Source organism: Coregonus lavaretus (genome assembly GCF_964263955.1).
Source record: "Coregonus lavaretus genome assembly, chromosome: 20".
In the NCBI taxonomy this organism is placed as follows: Eukaryota; Metazoa; Chordata; class Actinopteri; order Salmoniformes; family Salmonidae; genus Coregonus; species Coregonus lavaretus.
The window spans coordinates 36,906,760-36,928,095 of NC_140007.1; the positions used below are offsets into that span (position 1 = coordinate 36,906,760).

Below are 21,336 nucleotides of genomic sequence, written 5' to 3' on the forward strand. Positions count from 1 at the left end.
CTAGGGTTAAGTGCCTTGCTCAAGGGCACAATGATACATTTTTGCCTAGTCAGCTCTGGGATTCAAACCAGCAATCTTTCACTTAGTGTCCCAACGCTCTTAATCGCTAGGCTACCTGCCACCTAGGTCTACCGAATACAGATTCCTCTACTTCTGGTGAATATGTTGGAGTTTTGAAAACATGGATAAGTAACTGATGAAATAGTATACAATAAAACATATACATGGGAATCAATTTAAACACACTTTCTTGGTGAATCTTCAATGAGACACTCATTTCCCCCCTGTGACTGTCACTACAACAGGCCAGTTGTGCTTTAAACCTAAACAAGCAACAATAAAATATGAAACCGTAAACATAAATGCATTGCATCTTTTATTGTGCTTTTTTAAGATATGGGAGCCAGGGGCATCCTGGCATGAACACTCAGTATTCCTCTCCCTCCTCCTGTCCATCACCCTCGACAGTGTCAACCCCCACTTCTTCATAATCCTTCTCCAGGGCTGCCATGTCCTCTCTGGCCTCAGAGAACTCTCCCTCCTCCATACCCTCACCCACATACCAGTGCACAAAGGCACGTTTGGCATACATCAGATCAAACTTGTGGTCAAGCCGAGCCCAGGCCTCCGCAATAGCTGTAGTGTTGCTCAGCATGCAAACAGCCCTCTGGACTTTGGCCAGGTCTCCACCAGGGACTACAGTGGGGGGCTGGTAGTTGATGCCAACCTTGAAACCAGTTGGACACCAGTCAACAAACTGAATGGAACGTTTGGTCTTGATGGTGGCAATGGCAGCATTGACATCTTTGGGCACCACATCACCACGGTACAGAAGGCAGCAAGCCATGTACTTGCCGTGGCGAGGGTCACATTTCACCATCTGATTAGCCGGCTCAAAGCAGGCATTGGTGATTTCTGCCACAGATAGCTGCTCATGGTAAGCCTTCTCTGCAGAGATAACTGGGGCATAGGTGGCCAGAGGGAAATGGATACGGGGATAGGGCACCAAGTTGGTCTGGAACTCTGTCAGATCAACATTGAGGGCACCATCAAATCGAAGGGAAGCAGTGATGGAGGAAACGATCTGGCTAATGAGCCTGTTGAGGTTGGTGTAGGTAGGACGCTCAATGTCGAGGTTCCTACGGCAGATGTCATAGATAGCCTCATTATCCACCATGAAGGCACAGTCAGAGTGCTCTAGGGTGGTGTGGGTGGTCAGGATGGAGTTGTAAGGTTCCACTACAGCTGTGGACACTTGCGGAGCTGGGTAGATGGAGAACTCCAGCTTGGACTTCTTGCCGTAGTCAACAGACAGGCGCTCCATGAGCAGGGAGGTGAAACCAGAGCCGGTGCCACCTCCAAAGCTGTGGAAAACCAGGAAGCCCTGAAGGCCTGTGCACTGGTCAGCCTAAGGAGATAGAGGAACACGTCAATAAAAGGAGAACACAAAATACCCACATTCTGATCAGTTTGTTGATAAAATATTTAATTGATTAATTATGTGGTACCCACCAATTTGCGGACCCTGTCCAGCACCAGATCAATGATCTCTTTGCCAATAGTGTAGTGCCCACGGGCATAGTTGTTGGCAGCATCCTCTTTGCCAGTGATGAGCTGTTCAGGATGGAATAACTCGCAGTATTAGACTTAAAACGAATCACCCAGCGATCATACACTGTTTACCAGGGGGCAGGGCTACCGACGTTAAGGCTAATCTAAAGATGGTGCTGGCTAAAGCTAAAACTGGCGAGTGTAGAGAGTATAGAGATATTGTTATCCACGTCGGCACCAACGATGTTAGGATGAAACAGTCAGAGGTCACCAAGTGCAACATAGCTTCAGCGTGTAAATCAGCTAGAAAGATGTGTCGGCATCGAGTAATTGTCTCTGGCCCCCTCCCAGTTAGGGGAAGTGACGAGCTCTACAGCAGAGTCTCAGCACTTAATCGCTGGTTGAAAACTGTTTTCTGCCCCTCCCAAAAGATAACATTTGTGGATAATTGGCCCTCTTTCTGGGACTCACCCACAAACAGGATCAAGCCTGACCTGCTGAGGAGTGACGGACTCCATCCTAGCTGGAGGGGTGCTCTCCTCTTATCTACCAACATAGATAGGGCTCTAACTCCTTTAGCCCCACAGTGAAATAGGGTGCAGGCCAGGCAGCAGGCTGTTAGCCAACCTGCCAGCTTAGTGGAGTCTGCCAATAGTATAGTCAGTGTAGTCAGCTCAGCCATACCCATTGAGACTGTGTCTGTGCCTCGACCTAGGTTGGGCAAAACTAAACATGGTGGTGTCCACCCTAGCAATCTTATTAGGATAAAGACCTCCTCCATTCCTGCCATTATTGAAAGAGATCGTGATACCTCACATCTCAAAATAGGGTTACTTAATGTTAGATCCCTCACTTCAAAGGCAGTCATAGTCAATGAACTAATCACTGATCATAATCTTGATGTGATTGGCCTGACTGAAACATGGCTTAAGCCTGATGAATTTGCTGTGTTAAATGAGGCCTCACCTCCTGGTTACACTAGTGACCATATTCCCCGTGCATCCCGCAAAGGCGGAGGTGTTGCTAACATTTACGATAGCAAATTTCAATTTACAAAAAAAAAAATGACGTTTTCATCTTTCGAGCTTCTAGTCATGAAATCTATGCAGCCTACTCAATCACTTTTTATAGCTACTGTTTACAGGCCTCCTGGGCCATATACAGCGTTCCTCTCTGAGTTTCCTGAATTCCTATCAGACCTTGTAGTCATAGCAGATCATATTCTAATTTTTGGTGATTTTAATATTCACATGGAGAAGTCCACAGACCCACTCCAAAAGTCCTTCGGAGCCATTATCGACTCAGTGGGTTTTGTCCAACATGTCTCTGGACCTACTCACTGCCACAGTCATACTCTGGACCTAGTTTTGTCCCATGGAATAAATGTTGTAGATCTTAATGTTTTTCCACAAAATCCTGGACTATCGGACCACCATTTTATTACGTTTGCAATCGCAACAAATAATCTGCTCAGACCCCAACCAAGGAGCATCAAAAGTCGTGCTATAAATTCTCAGACAACACAAAAATTCATTGATGCCCTTCCAGACCCCTTCTGCCTACCCAAGGACGTCAGAGGACAAAAATCAGTTAACCACTTAACTGAGGAACTAAATTTAACCTTGCACAATACCCTAGATGCAGTTGCACCCCTAAAAACGAAAAACATTTGTCATAAGAAACTAGCTCCCTGGTATACAGAAAATACCCGAGCTTTGAAGCAAGCTTCCAGGAAATTGGAACGGAAATGGCGCCACACCAAACTGGAAGTCTTCCGACTAGCTTGGAAAGACAGTACCGTGCAGTACCGAAGAGCCCTCACTGCTGCTCGATCATCCTACTTTTCCAAATTAATCGAGGAAAATAAGAACAATCCAAAATTTCTTTTTGATACTGTTGCAAAGCTAACTAAAAAGCAGCATTCCCCAAGAGAGGATGGTTTTCACTTCAGCAGTGATAAATTCATGAACTTCTTTGAGGAAAAGATCATGACCATTAGAAAGCAAATTACGGACTCCTCTTTGAATCTGCGTATTCCTCCAGGGCTTAGCTGTCCTGGATCTGCACAGCTCTGCGAGGGCCTGGGATCGGGAGAGACACTTAAGTGTTTTAGTACTATATCTCTTGACACAATGATGAAAATAATCATGGCCTCTAAACCTTCAAGCTGCATACTGGATCCTATTCCTACTAAACTGCTGAAGGAGCTGCTTCCTGTGCTTGGCCCTCCTATGTTGAACATAATAAACAGCTCTCTATCCACCGGATGTGTACCAAACTCACTAAAAGTGGCAGTGATAAAGCCTCTCTTGAAAAAGCCAAACCTTGACCCGGAAAATATAAAAAACTATCGGCCAATATCGAATCTTCCATTCCTCTCAAAAATTTTAGAAAAAGCTGTTGCGCAGCAACTCACTGCCTTTCTGAAGACAAACAATGTATACGAAATGCTTCAGTCTGGTTTTAGACCCCATCATAGCACTGAGACTGCACTTGTGAAGGTGGTAAATGACCTTTTAATGGCGTCAGACCGAGGCTCTGCATCTGTCCTCGTGCTACTAGACCTTAGTGCTGCCTTTGACACCATCGATCACCACATTCTTTTGGAGAGACTGGAAACCCAAATTGGTCTACACGGACAAGTTCTGGCCTGGTTTAGATCCTACCTGTCGGAAAGATATCAGTTTGTCTCTGTGAATGGTCTGTCCTCCGACAAATCAACTGTACATTTCGGTGTTCCTCAAGGTTCCGTTTTAGGACCACTATTGTTTTCACTATATATTTTACCTCTTGGGGATGTTATTCGAAAACATAATGTTAACTTTCACTGCTATGCGGATGACACACAGCTGTACATTTCAATGAAGCATGGTGAAGCCCCAAAATTGCCCTCGCTAGAAGCCTGTGTTTCAGACATAAGGAAGTGGATGGCTGAAAACTTTTTACTTTTAAACTCGGACAAAACAGAGATGCTTGTTCTAGGTCCCAAGAAACAAAGAGATCTTCTGTTAAATCTGACAATTCATCTTGATGGTTGTAAAGTCGTCTCAAATAAAACTGTGAAGGACCTAGGCGTTACTCTTGACCCTGATCTCTCTTTTGACGAACATATCAAGACTGTTTCAAGGACAGCTTTTTTCCATCTACGTAACATTGCAAAAATCAGAAATTTTCTGTCCAAAAATGATGCAGAAAAATTAATCCATGCATTTGTTACTTCTAGATTAGACTACTGCAATGCTCTATTTTCCGGCTACCCGGATAAAGCACTAAATAAACTTCAGTTAGTGCTAAATACGGCTGCTAGAATCCTGACTAGAACCAAGAAATTTGATCATATTACTCCAGTGCTAGCTTCCCTACACTGGCTTCCTGTTAAGGCAAGGGCTGATTTCAAGGTTTTACTGTTAACCTATAAAGCGTTACATGGGCTTGCTCCTACCTATCTTTCCGAGTTGGTCCTGCCGTACATACCAATACGTACGCTACGGTCACAAGACGCAGGCCTCCTAATTGTCCCTAGAATTTCTAAGCAAACAGCGGGAGGCAGGGCTTTCTCCTATAGATCTCCATTTTTATGGAACAGTCTGCCTACCCATGTGAGAGACGCAGACTCGGTCTCAACCTTTAAGTCTTTACTGAAGACTTATCTCTTCAGTAGGTCATATGATTGAGTGTAGTCTGGCCCAGGAGTGTGAAGGTGAACGGAAAGGCTGGAGCAACGAACAGCCCTTGCTGTCTCTGCCAGGCCGGTTCCCCTCTCCACTGGGGTTCTCTGCCTCTAACCCTGTTGCAGGGGCTGAGTCACTGGCCTGCTGGTGCTCTTTCATGCCGTCCCTGGGAGGGGTACGTCAATTGAGTGGGTTGAGTTACTGACGTGATCTTCCTGTCTGGGTTGGCGACCCCCCCCCCCTTGGTTTGTGCTGTGGTGGAGACCTCTGTGGGCTATACTCGGCCTTGTCTCAGGATTGTAAGTTGGTGGTTGGGGATATCCCTCTAGTGGTGCGGGGGCTGTGCTTTGGCGGAGTGGGTGGGGTTATATCCTTCCTGTTTGGCCCTGTCCGGGGGTTTCTTCGGATGGGGCCACAGTGTCTCCGGACCGCTCCTGTCTCAGCCTCCAGTATTTATGCTGCAGTAGTTTATGTGTCGGGGGGCTGGGGTTAGTTGGTTATACCTGGAGTACTTCTCCTGTCTTATCCAGTGTCCTGTGTGAATTTAAGTATGCTCTCTCTAATTCTCTCGTTCTCTCTTTCTCTCTGAGAACCTGAGCCCTAGGACCATACGTCAGGACTACCGGGCATGATGACACCCTGCTGCCCCCAGTCCGCCTGGCCTTGCTGCTATTCCAGTTTCAACTGTTCTGCCTGCGGCTACGAAACCCCTACCTGTCCCAGACCTGCTGTTTTCAACTCTAAATGATCGGCTATGAAAAGCCAACTGAGAGACCTGAGCCCTAGGACCATACGTCGGGACTACCGGCCGTGGTGACTCCTTGCTATCCCCAGTCCGCCTGGCCTTGCTGCTATTCCAGTTTAAACTGTTCTGCCTGCGGTTATGGAACCCCTACCTGTCCCAGACCTGCTGTTTTAAACTCTAATGATCGGCTATGAAAAGCCAACTGAGATTTATTCCTGATTATTATTTGACCATGCTTGTCACTTATGAACATTTTTGAACATCTTGGCATGGTTCTGTTATAATCTCCACCCGGCACAGCCAGAAGAGGACTGGCCACCCCTCATAGCCTGGTTCCTCTCTAGGTTTCTTCCTAGGTTTTGCCTTTCTAGGGAGTTTTTCCTAGCCACCGTGCTTCTACACCTGCATTACTAGCTGTTTGGGGTTTTAGGCTGGGTTTCTGTACAGCACTTCGAGATATTAGCTGATGTAAGAAGGGCTATATAAAATAAAATTGATTGATTGAATAACTGGCGATAGGTCCCAGTGCGCACCTCATCTGAGGAGAGAAAATCAGTAGCTCATGAGAAGCAGAACACTCAGAGAAAGGAGTGTTCTAAAATAGTTATTCTACAGGGGCAAGGGTTCTACATGGAACTTTTTTCATCTGAGAACATTCTCTATGGAAGACAGGGTTCTAAAAGGGTTATTTCTTGTTGGAAAAGGCTTTGGAACCAGCGTTCTTCTACAGGGACAATCCAATGAACCCTTTATTGTTCTAGGTATAACTTTTTTGCCTGAGAGGGAAAGCTTACCAATGACTGTGGGTTCCAGGTCCACAAACACAGCCCTGGGGACATGCTTTCCAGCCCCAGTCTCACTGAAGAAGGTGTTGAAGGAGTCGTCAGCTCTTCCGATGGCTTTGTCTGATGGCATCTGTCCGTCCGGCTGGATCCCATGCTCCAGACAGTAGAGCTCCCAGCAGGCATTGCCAATCTGGACACCAGCCTGACCCACGTGGATAGAGATGCACTCGCGCTAGGGTGAAGGGGGAGCCATTTTTTGTCTGATAATTTCAGATGTACACCCCCTTGTGATAGGAGGACCACAATGGCTCAAAACAGTCTATACTCTATACCAGGGGTGTACTGTATAATCTACTGTAAAATAAAGTGTGTGAATAGAATAACAAAGATGATACCTGCAGCCAAGTGTTACATTGTTCTGATGTGGACATTTCTTTATTGCTGTTCTATCTATTCTATTCTATTATTCTATTATGGAATAATAACATATTTTTGTTCTGCTGATGTGTTCTAGTGTTGTGTTCTACTGTTGTGTTCTAGTGTTGTGTTCTACTGATGTGTTCTATACTGTTGTGTTCTACTGATGTGTTCTAGTGTTTTGTTCTACTGATGTGTTCTAGTGTTGTGTTCTACTGATGTGTTCTACTGTTGTGTTCTAGTGTTGTGTTCTACTGATGTGTTCTATACTGTTGTGTTCTACTGATGTGCTCGACTGTTGTGTTCTGCTGATATTTTCTAGTGTTGTGTTCTACTGATGTGTTCTAATGTTGTGTTCTAGTGTTGTGTTCTACTGATGTGCTCAACTGTTGTGTTCTACTGATGTTTTCTAGTGTTGTGTTCTACTGATGTGTTCTAGTGTTGTGTTCTACTGATGTTTTCTAGTGTTGTGTTCTACTGATGTGTTCTAGTGTTGTGTTCTACTGATGTGTCCTAGTGTTGTGTTCTACTGATGTGTTCTAGTGTTGTGTTCTACTGATGTGTTCTAGTGTTGTGTTCTACTGATGTGTTCTAGTGTTGTGTTCTAGTGGTGTGTTATAGTGTTGTGTTCTACTGATGTGTTTTAGCAGTGGAGGCTGCTGGGGGGAAGACGGCTCATAAAAATGTCTGGAACGGCTAGAATGGAATGTTGTTGGTACTGTTCCACTAATTCCGCTCCAGCCATTATCAAGTGCCCATCCTCCCCAATTAAGGTGCCACCAACCCCCTGTGTGTTCTAGTGTTGTATTCCTCTGACAGTGCAGCATATGGAGAGGATTATCTAGGTCAGACAGTTTTAGGGCTGCTGTCTCTTTAAAATGTTATGAAACTTGTCAGACCACTTCCACATTTCTGCTGAAATTAATTTACAGTGTTTGATTATATTCTGATTTGTAGGCTACAATAATACGTATTTTTCCAATATCAATAATTACAGCAGGCTGATAGGAGAAACCAAACAGTTATCTGCAATTATTTATGTATTTATCCAAAATCTCACAGCAAGTGAGGAAATGATTTATTCTAAATAACGGTGGAAAATATTTGCAAATAGTCTAAAAAGTTGTATTTCTTTTTTTGTCTGCGATATGGCAGCTCAGTGAACAGACTGTCCACGTTTACCAGAGTTAAGCATGTCTAATCTGATTTACTGTCTGCACTGACACTGACCAAAGGATTTTGGAGAAGTACCGCGCAGCCTCCATTCAATTGCCGGTCCCCACAATTATTTTTATTTTGGATCAACCCCATAATATTTCCCGGCTTTCAACTCCGAACATTTTTTGAAACACAATATTTGAGAAATGAAATATCTAGTCAGTTGATGAGCTATAACTTGTTCCTATTGACAGGTGGGATCTATGGCCTACCGGGTGCAGGACTTCCACACACACAAAATTCACAAAAATATCTGAATAAAATTGTTGAAGTTTTACGTTCGATAATACACCACAAAAAATAAATAGAATATTGCTCACCATGATATGTCTTTGTGCAGGGGATTAGGAGAAGTAATAAAAACAAGGAAGAGCTCGATTCAGAAGCTTGCAGCTTGAGGTGTGCGATGTCTGAAGATTATTTTATGACGCAACCGAGTCAACTACAGTATTATGTCTGGGCTGGGGAAAAGCTCCCATAGACTTGAGCATTGATTTCTTGCTAGAGGCATTTTTTTATTTGAATAGGTTATTTTTTCCAAAAACGTTATAGGCTATTTTGAAGCTGTACACCTGAATGTGTTTGAAGGCAGACACGTCCGGTGGACAGGACAGGAGGATTACATTATGTGATTCATTCATTGTAAGAAAATCCAAATGTACAGTCAGGGTAGTAGGGTAAGTCATCTTCTCACTCACCCAGGGTAGCTTTCGAATTGATTACCCTTCTAGGAAATTATAATTACGTTTCTAAATAATTATGTAACAAAATGTTAACACAATATTGTTTTACAGTGTAAATAAAGTGTTATTACAGCGTTATACATACATGTAGGTATAAGAACAAATTCATGTAAAGTGTTACCAAAGCCTGATTAACATCTCTCTGCTTTATCTACTGTAGCTGAAATGCAATTAGTAAGAATATAAAAAAGAGAAACAACATAATGCAAATTTGTCCTCAATAACTTTATTCTCTCAATTAGTTGATACACTTGCATTTCGCTAGAAATGCTTTTGGAATCATATCCAGAACAACTTCTGCTTCCTGAAAAAGTAGCACCTAGTACTCTTCTCCCTCCTCCTCTCCCTCACCCTCAATGGAGTCAACCCCCACCTCTTCATAATCCTTCTCCAGGGCTGCCATGTCCTCGCTGGCCTCAGCAAACTCTCCCTCCTCCATACCCTCACCCACATACCAGTGCACAAAGGCACGTTTGGTGTACATCAGGTCAAACTTATGGTCAAGCCGAGCCCAGGCCTCTGCCACAGCAGTGGTGTTGCTCAGCATGCACACAGCCCTCTGGACTTTGGCCAGGTCTCCACCAGGGACTACAGTGGGGCGCTGGTAGTTGATGCCAACCTTGAAACCAGTTGGACACCAGTCAACAAACTGAATGGAACGTTTGGTCTTGATGGTGGCAATGGCAGCATTGACATCTTTGGGCACCACATCACCACGGAACAGAAGGCAGCAAGCCATGTACTTGCCGTGGCGAGGGTCACATTTCACCATCTGATTGGCCGGCTCAAAGCAGGCATTGGTGATTTCAGAGACAGAGAGCTGCTCATGGTAAGCCTTCTCGGCAGAGATAACTGGGGCATAGGTGGCCAGAGGGAAATGGATACGGGGATAGGGCACCAAGTTGGTCTGGAACTGTCAGATCAACATTGAGGGCACCATCAAATCGAAGTGAAGCAGTGATGGAGGAAACGATCTGGCTAATGAGCCTGTTGAGGTTGGTGTAGGTAGGACGCTCAATGTCGAGGTTCCTACGGCAGATGTCATAGATAGCCTCATTATCCACCATGAAGGCACAGTCAGAGTGCTCTAGGGTGGTGTGGGTGGTCAGGATGGAGTTGTAAGGTTCCACTACAGCTGTGGACACTTGGGGAGCTGGGTAGATGGAAAACTCCAGCTTGAAACCAGAGCCGGTGCCACCTCCAAAGCTGTGGAAAACCAGGAAGCCCTGAAGGCCTGTGCACTGGTCAGCCTGAGGAGAGAGGAACACATAAAACAAGGACAACACAAGATTCATAATCCATAATATTATTATATTATATATTTAGTTAATACAAATAAAATGCTGTAATTCACTTGTTCATTAAACCCACCAGTTTGCGGATCCTCTCTAGCACCAGGTCAATGGACCTCTTTGCCAATAGTATAGTGCCCACGGGCATAGTTGTTGGCAGCATCCTCTTTGCCTCTGATGAGCTGTTCAGGATGGAATAACTGGCGATAGGTCAGAGTTCGCACCTCATCTGAGGAGAGAGCATGAGCAGCAGATCAATAAGGGATTTCTACAACCCCGCTTTGACTCAATTCATATTAAATGAGAAACATCTTACCGATGACTGTGGGCTCCAGGTCCACAAACACAGCCCTGGGAACATGATTTCCAGACCCAGTCTCACTGAAGAAGGTATTGAAGGAGTCGTCTCCTCCTCTGATGGTCTTGTCACTGGGCATCTGTCCATCCGGCTGGATCCCATGCTCCAGGCAGTAGAGCTCCCAGCAGGCATTGCCCATCTGGACTCCAGCCTGACCCACATGAACTGAGATACACTCACGCTGGGGAGAAAACATAGGCCTATTTAGTAAAAATCAATACTAAAATAATAGTCTGGACAACTATTCTATACATTCAGAACATCTTCTAAATATTGAAAAGAATCACCCAGAGGTTTAATGTTTTCAAAGGAAGTTGTAAGAGAGTTATGTTTTCTTGTAGGTTTGATTTGAAAGAAAGGCAACGCCTTAGGAATTGCTCTGTGCTAGCCATTCATGTATCAGTGTATACTTGATATGGTAGTTACATTGTTACAGCCTTCACAGTATCAGAATCTCTCAAATAATGTTGTATGTATCTAGCTCTATAATAATATGCTACATTATCCTGAATAATGTTTCTCTCTAGCCTATTTAATTATATTGTTGGCACCTCCCAGTGGTTGGCACGTTCTATGGAATTCCGTTCACATCACAACCTTCCTAAGCCCCTTTTTTGTCTGGGACATTGCGCCATTGCGCCATTATTCGACCCTGTACTCGAATCTGGTATTTCATGTTATATCAGGTGCAGACATAAATTGAGCAGAACAGAAGTCTGCCTTGGATATCTATTTAAGACTAATGCTATAATTAAAATAGCCTACAAAATCAAATTAAACACTTAAAAAATAGCTGTTTAGGCATAAAAGGTTCTAAATCAGGTTCTTATTAAATAGTTGATATAAATGTCACATTGTTCAGATATACAATTTCAAATGATTCAGTAAACAAATGTAAATAAAATAAAAACTATCTTACCATTTTTTTTTTGTCCGCTCCTCGAAAGGGCGTCTTACAATAGGACCGCAAGGGAGTCGATGTAAGATTCTATGCAAATGACTACTTACAGCTCAATATATATACAAGTGTTGGCCTAACGACTGCGTCTCCTTTATCGCTATTGGGCAAGTCATGGTAAATCTGCCCAGTAAAGAAAACTCTGCATTTTTCCATTGGATAAACTAGAGCATCGTAAAAAAAAAAAAGCACCTATCCCTTACCGTACCCAGCTGTTATAAATGCCTATGCGCACATTGTGCGTCAAATTCAGTATTTTAATATTTCCAGCCTCAAACAGATTAATTGCAACAACTGACCACATACACCAGTAGCCTTTATTGCATATCCCTGTTTCAGTAATGGAATTTTCATTTTCATATACAGTAGATTATTTTATTATCTCATTAAGCCTACAGGCATATCCACACAAAACATATATATATTTATGCTCACTGCTGACTGAATTTGAGTTTCATGTTAACACTGATTTGAACTCTGTAGCCTAATCTAATGTAGCATATATCCTGCATAGAGAATGCCTTGAAAACGTTTCCATCGTAGCCTACTCCATTCATATTGATCTGCAGAAAAAGTCGCATATATCCTGCATAGAGAATGCCTTGAAAACGTTTCCATCGTAGCCTACTCCATTTATTTGATCTGCAGAAAAAAGCATGACAAATACAATGTTACACTCCATCTGTCACGTAACCTAATTATCTTCTCACCACCTCCAAGCTGCTTCAAAGAAACACATCTAATGAATATGCCTAGCATTTTACTGAAGAATGTGTTTGGTTTCTATAATTGTGTTTTGCATTTCGTGAATTGATGTGAATATTGATGTATATATTTATGTGTTGATGTGTATACAGGGCTCATCTGTGAAAGAGGCCTTGGTCTCAGCATGACTCCCTGTCCAAATAAAGATTAAATAAATAAATAGAGCACACCATATAAACCCTGTGGCAAATATGTAATGTAGAATACTTGTATTTGTATTCGTATTTATTATGGATCCCCATACTCTTCCTGACGTCCAGCAAAATTAAGGCAGTTATACATCTTTTAAAACATTACAATACATTCGCAACAGATATCACAACATATTAAGTGTATTCTTGTGATACAATCAACCTTGCAGAATGCAGGCATCCCGGTCCTATCCACTGAGAGAGATCCACTGACATCTTCATGGATTGTTAGTGAAATGTAGGCCTATGTAGTACACAAGTGTCATTGTGATGATTTATATTCATTTCAAGCTATGAAGTTATTTGTTTTAATGTTTAGTGTCTGTTGCAGCATGACCACATCCAGCTGTAAAAATTATTATTCAATAGGGGTAGAATCTTCAAATGGGGTAGATTTCAATAGCTGACATTATTGATAAAATGTTACAGACTGCACCAACTTAACGTGAGTTCTTGCTTGTCATAGAACTACTGTCTGTGATAGAGGTCAAATGACTCAATTCTAGATCTAGGACAGGGAGCAACAGACACTCAACCCCCATTCCTCCCTGGCTCCATCCGTTGCTAGGTAATGAATAAGTTGCGTGGATACAGGCCTAGTATCCACATAAAGCCTCTTTATCTCTTAGTCACATGACCAAGATTGAACAACAGCAGTCATTGGGAGGAGGACGCAGCTGTCTCAGTGGGGCTTGTGACTGAGGCTTCCCTCCCAGACAGTCCCTGCTCCATTTCTTGTTTTCATTTTCTCTCATCCTGTGTTCAATGAAACAGGGACAATCCGGTTTTCTCTACATAGTATGTGCTGGAAAAGAACAAAATGTAGTGAAAAACAAGCATGCTAGCAGATACCCATAGACTTCCAGTCATTGCGCTAACGCTAGTTAGCATTGGCTTGCGAAACTACCTCTTACTTCCTTCATACTGGGCACAGAGACATACAACATTTATCCACAAGATCCTCTGACTCTGGATAAGTAGATAAAGGGCTTCATTGTCAAAATCCAGAAGTATCCCTTTAAGATTTATGCCCTGCAGTGGAATGACAACAATCAGTAAGCAAATAAACATTTTCACAGCCAACAATATGCTTCTTTTTCAAAAGTGGCTTGTATCATTCTGTCTTTTCTGGTGAGAATTCAATAGAGAAGCTTCAACTTGTTCACAGAGATCATCAGTAGGCCCAGAGGCGTCATGCCCATAAGGGACACAGGGGCACGTGCCCCCTCAGATTTGTCCTGTTTAATAATATATATTTTTTTTTTTTTGCTGTTGTTGTTTCTCTGTAATCCTACTAGCCACCAGGCAATTTTATGAAGAAAAGTAATCTAGATTCTAGACTCTTCAGCTCTTAGCAATTTTTCGGCCAATCTCCAACCTTCCATTCTTAAGCAAAATTCTGGCAAAATTGTTTTTTAAACAGCTAAATTGTTTTTTTAAGTGCCAACTGTATTTTAGAAAACTCCAATCTGGTTTTCGGGCCCAACACAGCACAGAGACAGCCTTAGTTAAAGTGGTAAATGATCTTAGAGCCAACACAGATGCCAAACAGCACTCTGTCCTTGTACTCTTAGATTTAAGTGCTGCATTCTACACTGTTGACCATGATGTCCTTCTGGACAGGCTGGAGAGGTGGGTTGGCCTCTCCAGTCCAGTTCTAAATTGGTTTAGGACCTATTTAACAGGTCGAGAGTGTTTTGTCACCCTTGGTGAACATAGCTCAGAGAAAATAAATATCACATGTGGTGTTCCACAAGGTTCGATTTTGGCTCCGGTACTGTTCAGTTTATATACAGTTGAAGTCGGAAGTTTACATACACTTAGGTTGGACTCATTAAAACTTGTTTTCCAACCACTCCACACATTTCTTGTTAACAAACTATAGTTTTGGCAAGTCGGTTAGGACATCTACTTTGTGCATGACACAAGTAATTCTTCCAACAATTGTTTACTGACAGATTATTTCACTTATAATTCACTGTATCACAATTCCAGTGGGTCAGAAGTTTATAAACACTAAGTTGACTCTGCCTTTAAACAGCTTGGAAAATTCCAGAAAATGATGTCATGGCTTTAGAAGCTTCTGATAGGCTAATTGACATCAGTCGAGTCAATTGGAGGTGTACCTGTGGATGTATTTCAAGCCTACCTTCAAACTCAGTGCCTCTTTGCTTGACATCATGGGAAAATCAAAAGAAATCAGCCAAGACCTCAGAAAAATTTTTGTAGACCTCCACAAGTCTGGTTCATCCTTGAGCGCAATTTCCAAACGCCTGAAGGTACCACGTTCATCTGTACAAACAATAGTACGCAAGTATAAACACCATGGGACCACGCAGCCATCACACCGCTCAGGAGGGAGACACGTTCTGTCTCCTAGAGATGAACGTACTTTGGTGTGAAAAGTGCAAATCAATACCAGAACAACAGCAAAGGATGCTGGAGGAAACAGTTACAAAAGTATCAATATCCACAGTAAAACTAGTCCTATATATCGACATAACCTGAAAGGCCGCTCAGCAAGGAAGAAGCCACTGCTCCAAAACCGCCATAAAAAAGCCAGACTACAGTTTGCAACTGCACATGGGGACAAAGATCATACTTTTTGGAGAAATGTCATCTGGTCTGATGAAACAAAAATAGAACTGTTTGACCATAATGACAATCGTTATGTTTGGAGGAAAAAGGGGGTTGCTTACAAGCCGAAGAACACCATCCCAACCGTGAAGCACAGGGGTGGCAGCATCATGCTGTGGGGGTGCTTTGCTGCAGGAGGGACTGGTGCACTTCACAAAATAGATGGCATCATGAGGAAGGAAAATTATGTGGATATTTTGAAGCAACATCTCAAGACATCAGTCAGGAAGTTAAAGCTTGGTCGCAAATGGGTCTTCCAAATGGACAATGACCCCAAGCATACTTCCAAAGTTGTGGCAAAAATACTTAAGGACAACAAAGTCAAGGTATTGGAGTGGCCATCACAAAGCCCTGACCTTAATCCTATAGAAAATGTGTGGGCAGAACTGAAAAAGCGTGTGCGAGCAAGGAGGCCTACAAACCTGACTCAGTTACACCAGCTCTGTCAGGAGGAATGGGCCAAAATTCACCCAACTTATTGTGGGAAGCTTTAGGAAGGCTACCCGAAACGTTTGACCCAAGTTAAACAATTTAAAGGCAATGCTACCAGATACTAATTGAGTGTATGTAAACTTCTGACCAACTGGGAATGTGATGAAAGAAATAAAAGCTGAAATAAATAATTATCTCTACAATTATTCTGACATTTCACATTCTTAAAATAAAGTGGTGATCCTAACTGACCTAAGACAGGGAATTTTTACTAGGATTAAATGTCAGGAATTGTGAAAAACTGAGTTTAAATGTATTTGGCTAAGGTGTATGTTAACTTCCGACTTCAACTGTATGTTACCCCTTGGCAACATTATCAGAAGCACAGCATTGATTTTCACTGCTGCGCAGACGATACACAACTTTATATTTCTTTGTCACCAGAGGATTTTAGTTCTACGGATAAATTATTAGACTTTTTTAGTGATTTAAATACTTGGATGGCTCACAACTTCCTCCAGATAAATCAACACAAGACCGAGGTACTTATTGTTGGAGCCAAAGCACAGAGAGAGAATCTGGCCGGCACGTTTTAATTCACAGGCAATAAAGATAAACACCAGGTATTAAACCTAGGTGTTATTTTAGATTCTGAACTCAATTTCGAATCACACATTAGTAATTTGACCAAAATAACTTTTTGCCACCTGAGGAACACTGTGAACATTTTTTAAAGAGATCTTAAAACACACCTTTTAAGCTTAGGGTGCTTTTTAGTCATTCAGTTTGCGTCCCTGAGTAGGCCTATAACTGCTTTGTGACTGCATTGAAGGCTTTGTATTCCATTAAAGGCCCAGTGCAGTCCAAAACATGATCTTCCTGTGTTTTATATACTGTATATTTCCACACTATAAGGTTGGAATAATACTGTGAAATCGTGAAAATTATGATAATGCTCTTTTAGTGTAGAAAAGACCACCTGAAATTTCAGCCTGTTTTGGTGGGATAGAGTTTTGGCCTGCCTGGTGATGTCACCAGGCGGTAAATTCATTAATAGACCAATAAGAAAGAGAGTTACAAACCTCTCTGCCAATAACAGCTCGTTTTCAGGTTTCCCTGCTCAGACCACTCCCAGACAGTCCTAGCAAAATTCTTGCTTGATAAATTGCTCTATCTAAGAAGCCATTTTTGTTAATTTTTGACCATTTTAATTGAAAACAATCCCTTACTGTGATTGTTTTCAATTAAAATGGTCAAAAATTAACAAAAAGACTTAAGTGTTACCCAGAAATGATTTGATATTGAGATACTAAAAACGTCTGCATTGGACCTTTAAAGGAAAAGTGTGCTCATTCTTGGAGGACCACTCCCATCTCAAACACTTCCACCATCTTCTCGCCTGCAGCTGTTTAATGTCAGGCTCCTCCTTGTCCCTCAGCTGTTGGGGAATGAGGACCTCCTGGAACAGTCGGCATGGGGCCATACATCTTGTTCAGCCCCTTCTACAGTAGGCCTAAATCACACTCACACTTACTGTATTACCCCACAATTGACATCTTTGTTCCTTGGTAACCCACCCAGTGAGCAAAACGGATTGAAAAGACGTCATTTCAACCAGTTTTGCTCACTGGGTGGGCTATATTTAGAATATTTCAAAATAAAGCTCTAAAGACCTATACAACTAGTATAGTTTGTGTCACAGATGCTTTTGAGTGGATTTTGCAGAGAGACTGTATCGAGGCGACAATTCACTTTGTAGTACATGACTTTGTAGCACAAGCTGATGTAAGCTTTAATTTAAATAGCTGCCAGACAAATTCCAGTATTCAGGATAGTCTGACAAAATGCAGGCTTTTCAAGCATCGGATGTTGTGTAATCCTTCATCGGAACATGAGTATGGTGATGTACGCTCTGGCTTTATCAGGAAGCTTAGATTACCAAAATGCACTTGCAGAGACCTGAGCCCTAAAAGTCAATACATGTTTGGTCATCATGGGTATTCAATTGGATAGATGGGTTGAAAGAAAAACGGCTTACTTCCTTAATATGCTTACACTAAGGCCAGCACAGTGCATTCAGCAGCAAGACACTGTGATCATGTGATCAGCCCAGATGGATGACATCATCATTGCAGAGAATCTAAGACAAAGAGGAAGGAGAGATAGGAGGAGGATAGTGAGAAGGATTAGCTCCTACTTCTGCCATTCTACATGATTTATCTGGTACTGTTCCACAAAATGACTTTGGACATAAATCTACATATAACCATACTTGAAGATGTGGGTATGTGTTTTAGGTATGGTGATATTGGCAGGGTTTTTTGAGCATTCTGACATGGCTTCCACGGTCACTCCCATTGATTTGTCATCAATTATAATGATAAAGCTGTCCCTACATCTAAATATTGGATTGCTCACTTTCAGTGTTATCCATGATAAGATGCATTTTTAATTGGGGTGAACTATCCCTTTAAACGAGGTGACAGAGGACATCCTTTAAGGTAAATCCACTACCATCCCATGCATTCCCTGAATTGGAGAAAATATGTTTTCTCCTTACATAACATTTCTTACTTTTTTCAATCGCAATGCAGAATGAAAAAAATATCAACTGAACAAATAAGCTTCGTTTTAAAAACGTACATTCAGCCTCATATAGGCGTATTACACAGTGTGCACTGGCTGTGCATAAATCTGGGAGCGCCGCCCCTCTCCATCAGCAGTTGTTGCGTCGACTCTGACGGGCAGAGCATACAGTACACCCATTCATTCAGACACAAATAGAGATCTCTCTGCGTAGACTATTTCTTTGTATTTTCCCATATTGTTCGATCCTCCTCAGAAAATATGGTAAGTCATGTAGTTTTTCAGCAATAATAAGCCTGAAATAATTACGTGTTTGATGTTTTCTGTTGAGAATTTCTCAAATGATGAGACAATCACTACACGACCGTATGGTGGCTGTTATGGGTCGATTTTTAATGTATAGGTCAATGAATTCGAGATAGGGGCGAATTTGGAACATCTTGGTGTTGTTAACCCATTTTCAAATGAGGAATTTGCTTAGACTGAATTAACGCGTTTGGAATAGGTATTGCATGCTATTTCGGTTTATTACAAGGCTATTACATAAATTGGTAGGCTAATTGTATGGGAATGGAATGAAAGAACAAAGCACTATATTTAGAATGCATACTTTTTGGTAGCTATTGAACACAGATGAATTGTACAATATTCATCACAGACAGCAGCATTTATTTATTCAGGTAATGGATATAAAATTGGAATAAAATGGGATCATATTCTTAAGGTCATCCATTGTGTTGCTAGATGGGGGAAGGCAGACTAGGTGGGGACAGAAGGGGAATATATGTATCTCTACAGTTGTACACCTTAACATATGTCAATATTAATATGTCTAGTTTAACCCTGAAAATAAACCTATTCCACTCCAGCTGCCTTTTAATTCCTTAGTGATGTAATATGACCTCCTTGTCAGCTAAGTAATGGTCATAGGTGTAAATGGCTGATTCCTGCACATCAGTTGATTTGTCTATATTGTGACTGTTCTTCAGTCTACATGTAACCTACCCGTTCTTCCACTAGGTGGTGTTTTTGACAATTGTACATTTTTGTCAAATTAAATGTAATTCTGTTACATTCAATATTTTTCCATTTATTTTACAGCGTGAGTGCATCTCCGTCCACGTAGGTCAGGCTGGAGTCCAGATTGGCAATGCCTGCTGGGAGCTCTACTGCCTGGAGCATGGGATCCAGCCAGATGGACAGATGCCCAGTGACAAGACCATCGGAGGAGGAGACGACTCCTTCAATACCTTTTTCAGTGAGACTGGGGCTGGAAAGCATGTCCCCAGGGCTGTGTTTGTGGACCTGGAGCCAACAGTCATTGGTAAGATTTCTGTTTCTCATTTAATTGAAATAAAAGTATGTCAAAGAGGATTTCCTCTGCTTTCTTGCTATTGAGCTCCTTAACGAGCTGTTAATTTTCTCTCCTCAGATGAGGTGCGCACTGGGACCTATCGCCAGTTATTCCATCCTGAACAGCTCATCACTGGCAAAGAAGATGCTGCCAACAACTACGCTCGTGGACACTATACTATTGGCAAAGAGATCATTGACCTGGTGCTGGACAGGATCCGCAAACTGGTGGGTATTTCAGAATGAATAAATTCAATATTTTATCAACTATCTGATCATAATGTGGACATCTTCTTCTGTCCATTTATTGACATGTTCCTCTTTCTCCTTAGGCTGACCAGTGCACAGGCCTTCAGGGCTTCCTGGTTTTCCATAGCTTTGGAGGTGGCACCGGCTCTGGTTTCACTTCCCTGCTGATGGAGCGCCTGTCGGTTGACTACGGCAAGAAGTCCAAGCTGGAGTTCTCCATCTACCCAGCTCCCCAGGTGTCCACAGCTGTGGTGGAGCCCTACAACTCCATCCTGACCACCCACACCACCCTAGAGCACTCTGACTGTGCCTTCATGGTGGATAATGAGGCTATCTATGACATCTGCCGTAGGAACCTCGACATTGAGCGTCCTACCTACACCAACCTCAACAGGCTCATTAGCCAGATCGTTTCCTCCATCACTGCTTCCCTTCGATTTGATGGTGCCCTCAATGTTGATCTGACAGAGTTCCAGACCAACTTGGTGCCCTATCCCCGTATCCATTTCCCTCTGGCCACCTATGCCCCAGTTATCTCTGCAGAGAAGGCTTACCATGAGCAGCTCTCTGTCTCTGAAATCACCAATGCCTGCTTTGAGCCGGCCAATCAGATGGTGAAATGTGACCCTCGCCACGGCAAGTACATGGCTTGCTGCCTTCTGTTCCGTGGTGATGTGGTGCCCAAAGATGTCAATGCTGCCATTGCCACCATCAAGACCAAACGTTCCATTCAGTTTGTTGACTGGTGTCCAACTGGTTTCAAGGTTGGCATCAACTACCAGCCCCCCACTGTAGTCCCTGGTGGAGACCTGGCCAAAGTCCAGAGGGCTGTGTGCATGCTGAGCAACACCACTGCTGTGGCAGAGGCCTGGGCTCGGCTTGACCACAAGTTTGACCTGATGTACGCCAAACGTGCCTTTGTGCACTGGTATGTGGGTGAGGGTATGGAGGAGGGAGAGTTCTCTGAGGCCAGAGAGGACATGGCAGCCCTGGAGAAAGATTATGAAGAGGTAGGGGTTGACTCCATTGAGGGTGAGGGAGAGGAAGAGGGAGAAGAGTATTGAGATGCCCCTGCAGGCAAGCCATTGTTAAACACTGTTACTGTTGCATGATCTTATTATGATACCTAATAAAACATTGAATTAAATTAGCTATTTGTGCTCTTGGACTTTATTCACCACCTTATCTTGACAAAAAGAAAGACACTAGTACAATTTTGGGAGGATTTTAATGGGGAAAAGACATACAAATGTCAAATGTTTCCAATATTATTCACTGATAAAACTTCCAGTATAAAAATATGAGGATGCACATATGCGCTTAGAAAAAAAATTGTTTGAGGGAAATAAGCCAAATTATACACATTCATGAACTTTCAGTTAAAA

The 21,336-nt window shown here is 42.6% G+C and overlaps 2 protein-coding genes and 1 pseudogene across 3 annotated transcripts; 1 reads left to right on the forward strand and 2 right to left on the reverse strand.

Moving 5' to 3' along the window:
* Positions 1 to 427: 427 nt before the first annotated feature.
* LOC311147485 (tubulin alpha-1B chain-like) lies at positions 428 to 6,978 on the reverse strand (the record flags this gene model as incomplete). Its single annotated transcript, XM_084184213.1, has 4 exons — positions 6,762 to 6,978; positions 6,477 to 6,505; positions 1,513 to 1,632; positions 428 to 1,408 (listed from the first exon to the last, which is right to left on the reverse strand). The coding sequence occupies exons 1-4, from the start codon at positions 6,880 to 6,882 to the stop codon at positions 428 to 430; spliced, it is 1,251 nt and encodes a 416-aa protein (XP_084040339.1). The 5' UTR covers positions 6,883 to 6,978.
* Positions 6,979 to 9,449: 2,471 nt separating this feature from the next.
* On the reverse strand, positions 9,450 to 10,976 carry LOC311147671 (tubulin alpha chain-like; annotated as a pseudogene). Its single transcript has 3 exons — positions 10,739 to 10,976; positions 10,502 to 10,651; positions 9,450 to 10,380 (listed from the first exon to the last, which is right to left on the reverse strand). The product of its transcript is annotated as a tubulin alpha chain-like (transcript).
* A 7,533-nt stretch (positions 10,977 to 18,509) lies between these two features.
* LOC311148020 (tubulin alpha chain) lies at positions 18,510 to 21,100 on the forward strand. The gene is made up of 4 exons (XM_084184903.1): positions 18,510 to 18,613; positions 19,451 to 19,673; positions 19,782 to 19,930; positions 20,035 to 21,100. Exons 1-4 carry the CDS (start codon positions 18,611 to 18,613, stop codon positions 21,013 to 21,015), a joined length of 1,356 nt encoding a protein of 451 aa, XP_084041029.1. The 5' UTR covers positions 18,510 to 18,610; the 3' UTR covers positions 21,016 to 21,100.
* The last annotated feature ends 236 nt before the right edge of the window (positions 21,101 to 21,336 follow it).

What these genes read in the sequence shown, in the direction of transcription:
- LOC311148020 (XM_084184903.1), top strand. An exon ending in CCTGGAGCCAACAGTCATTG is followed by an intron (nt 19,674 to 19,781) that starts GTAAGATTTCTG and finishes TTCTCTCCTCAG; the next exon opens with ATGAGGTGCGCACTGGGACC. An exon ending in TGGACAGGATCCGCAAACTG is followed by an intron (nt 19,931 to 20,034) that starts GTGGGTATTTCA and finishes CTTTCTCCTTAG; the next exon opens with GCTGACCAGTGCACAGGCCT.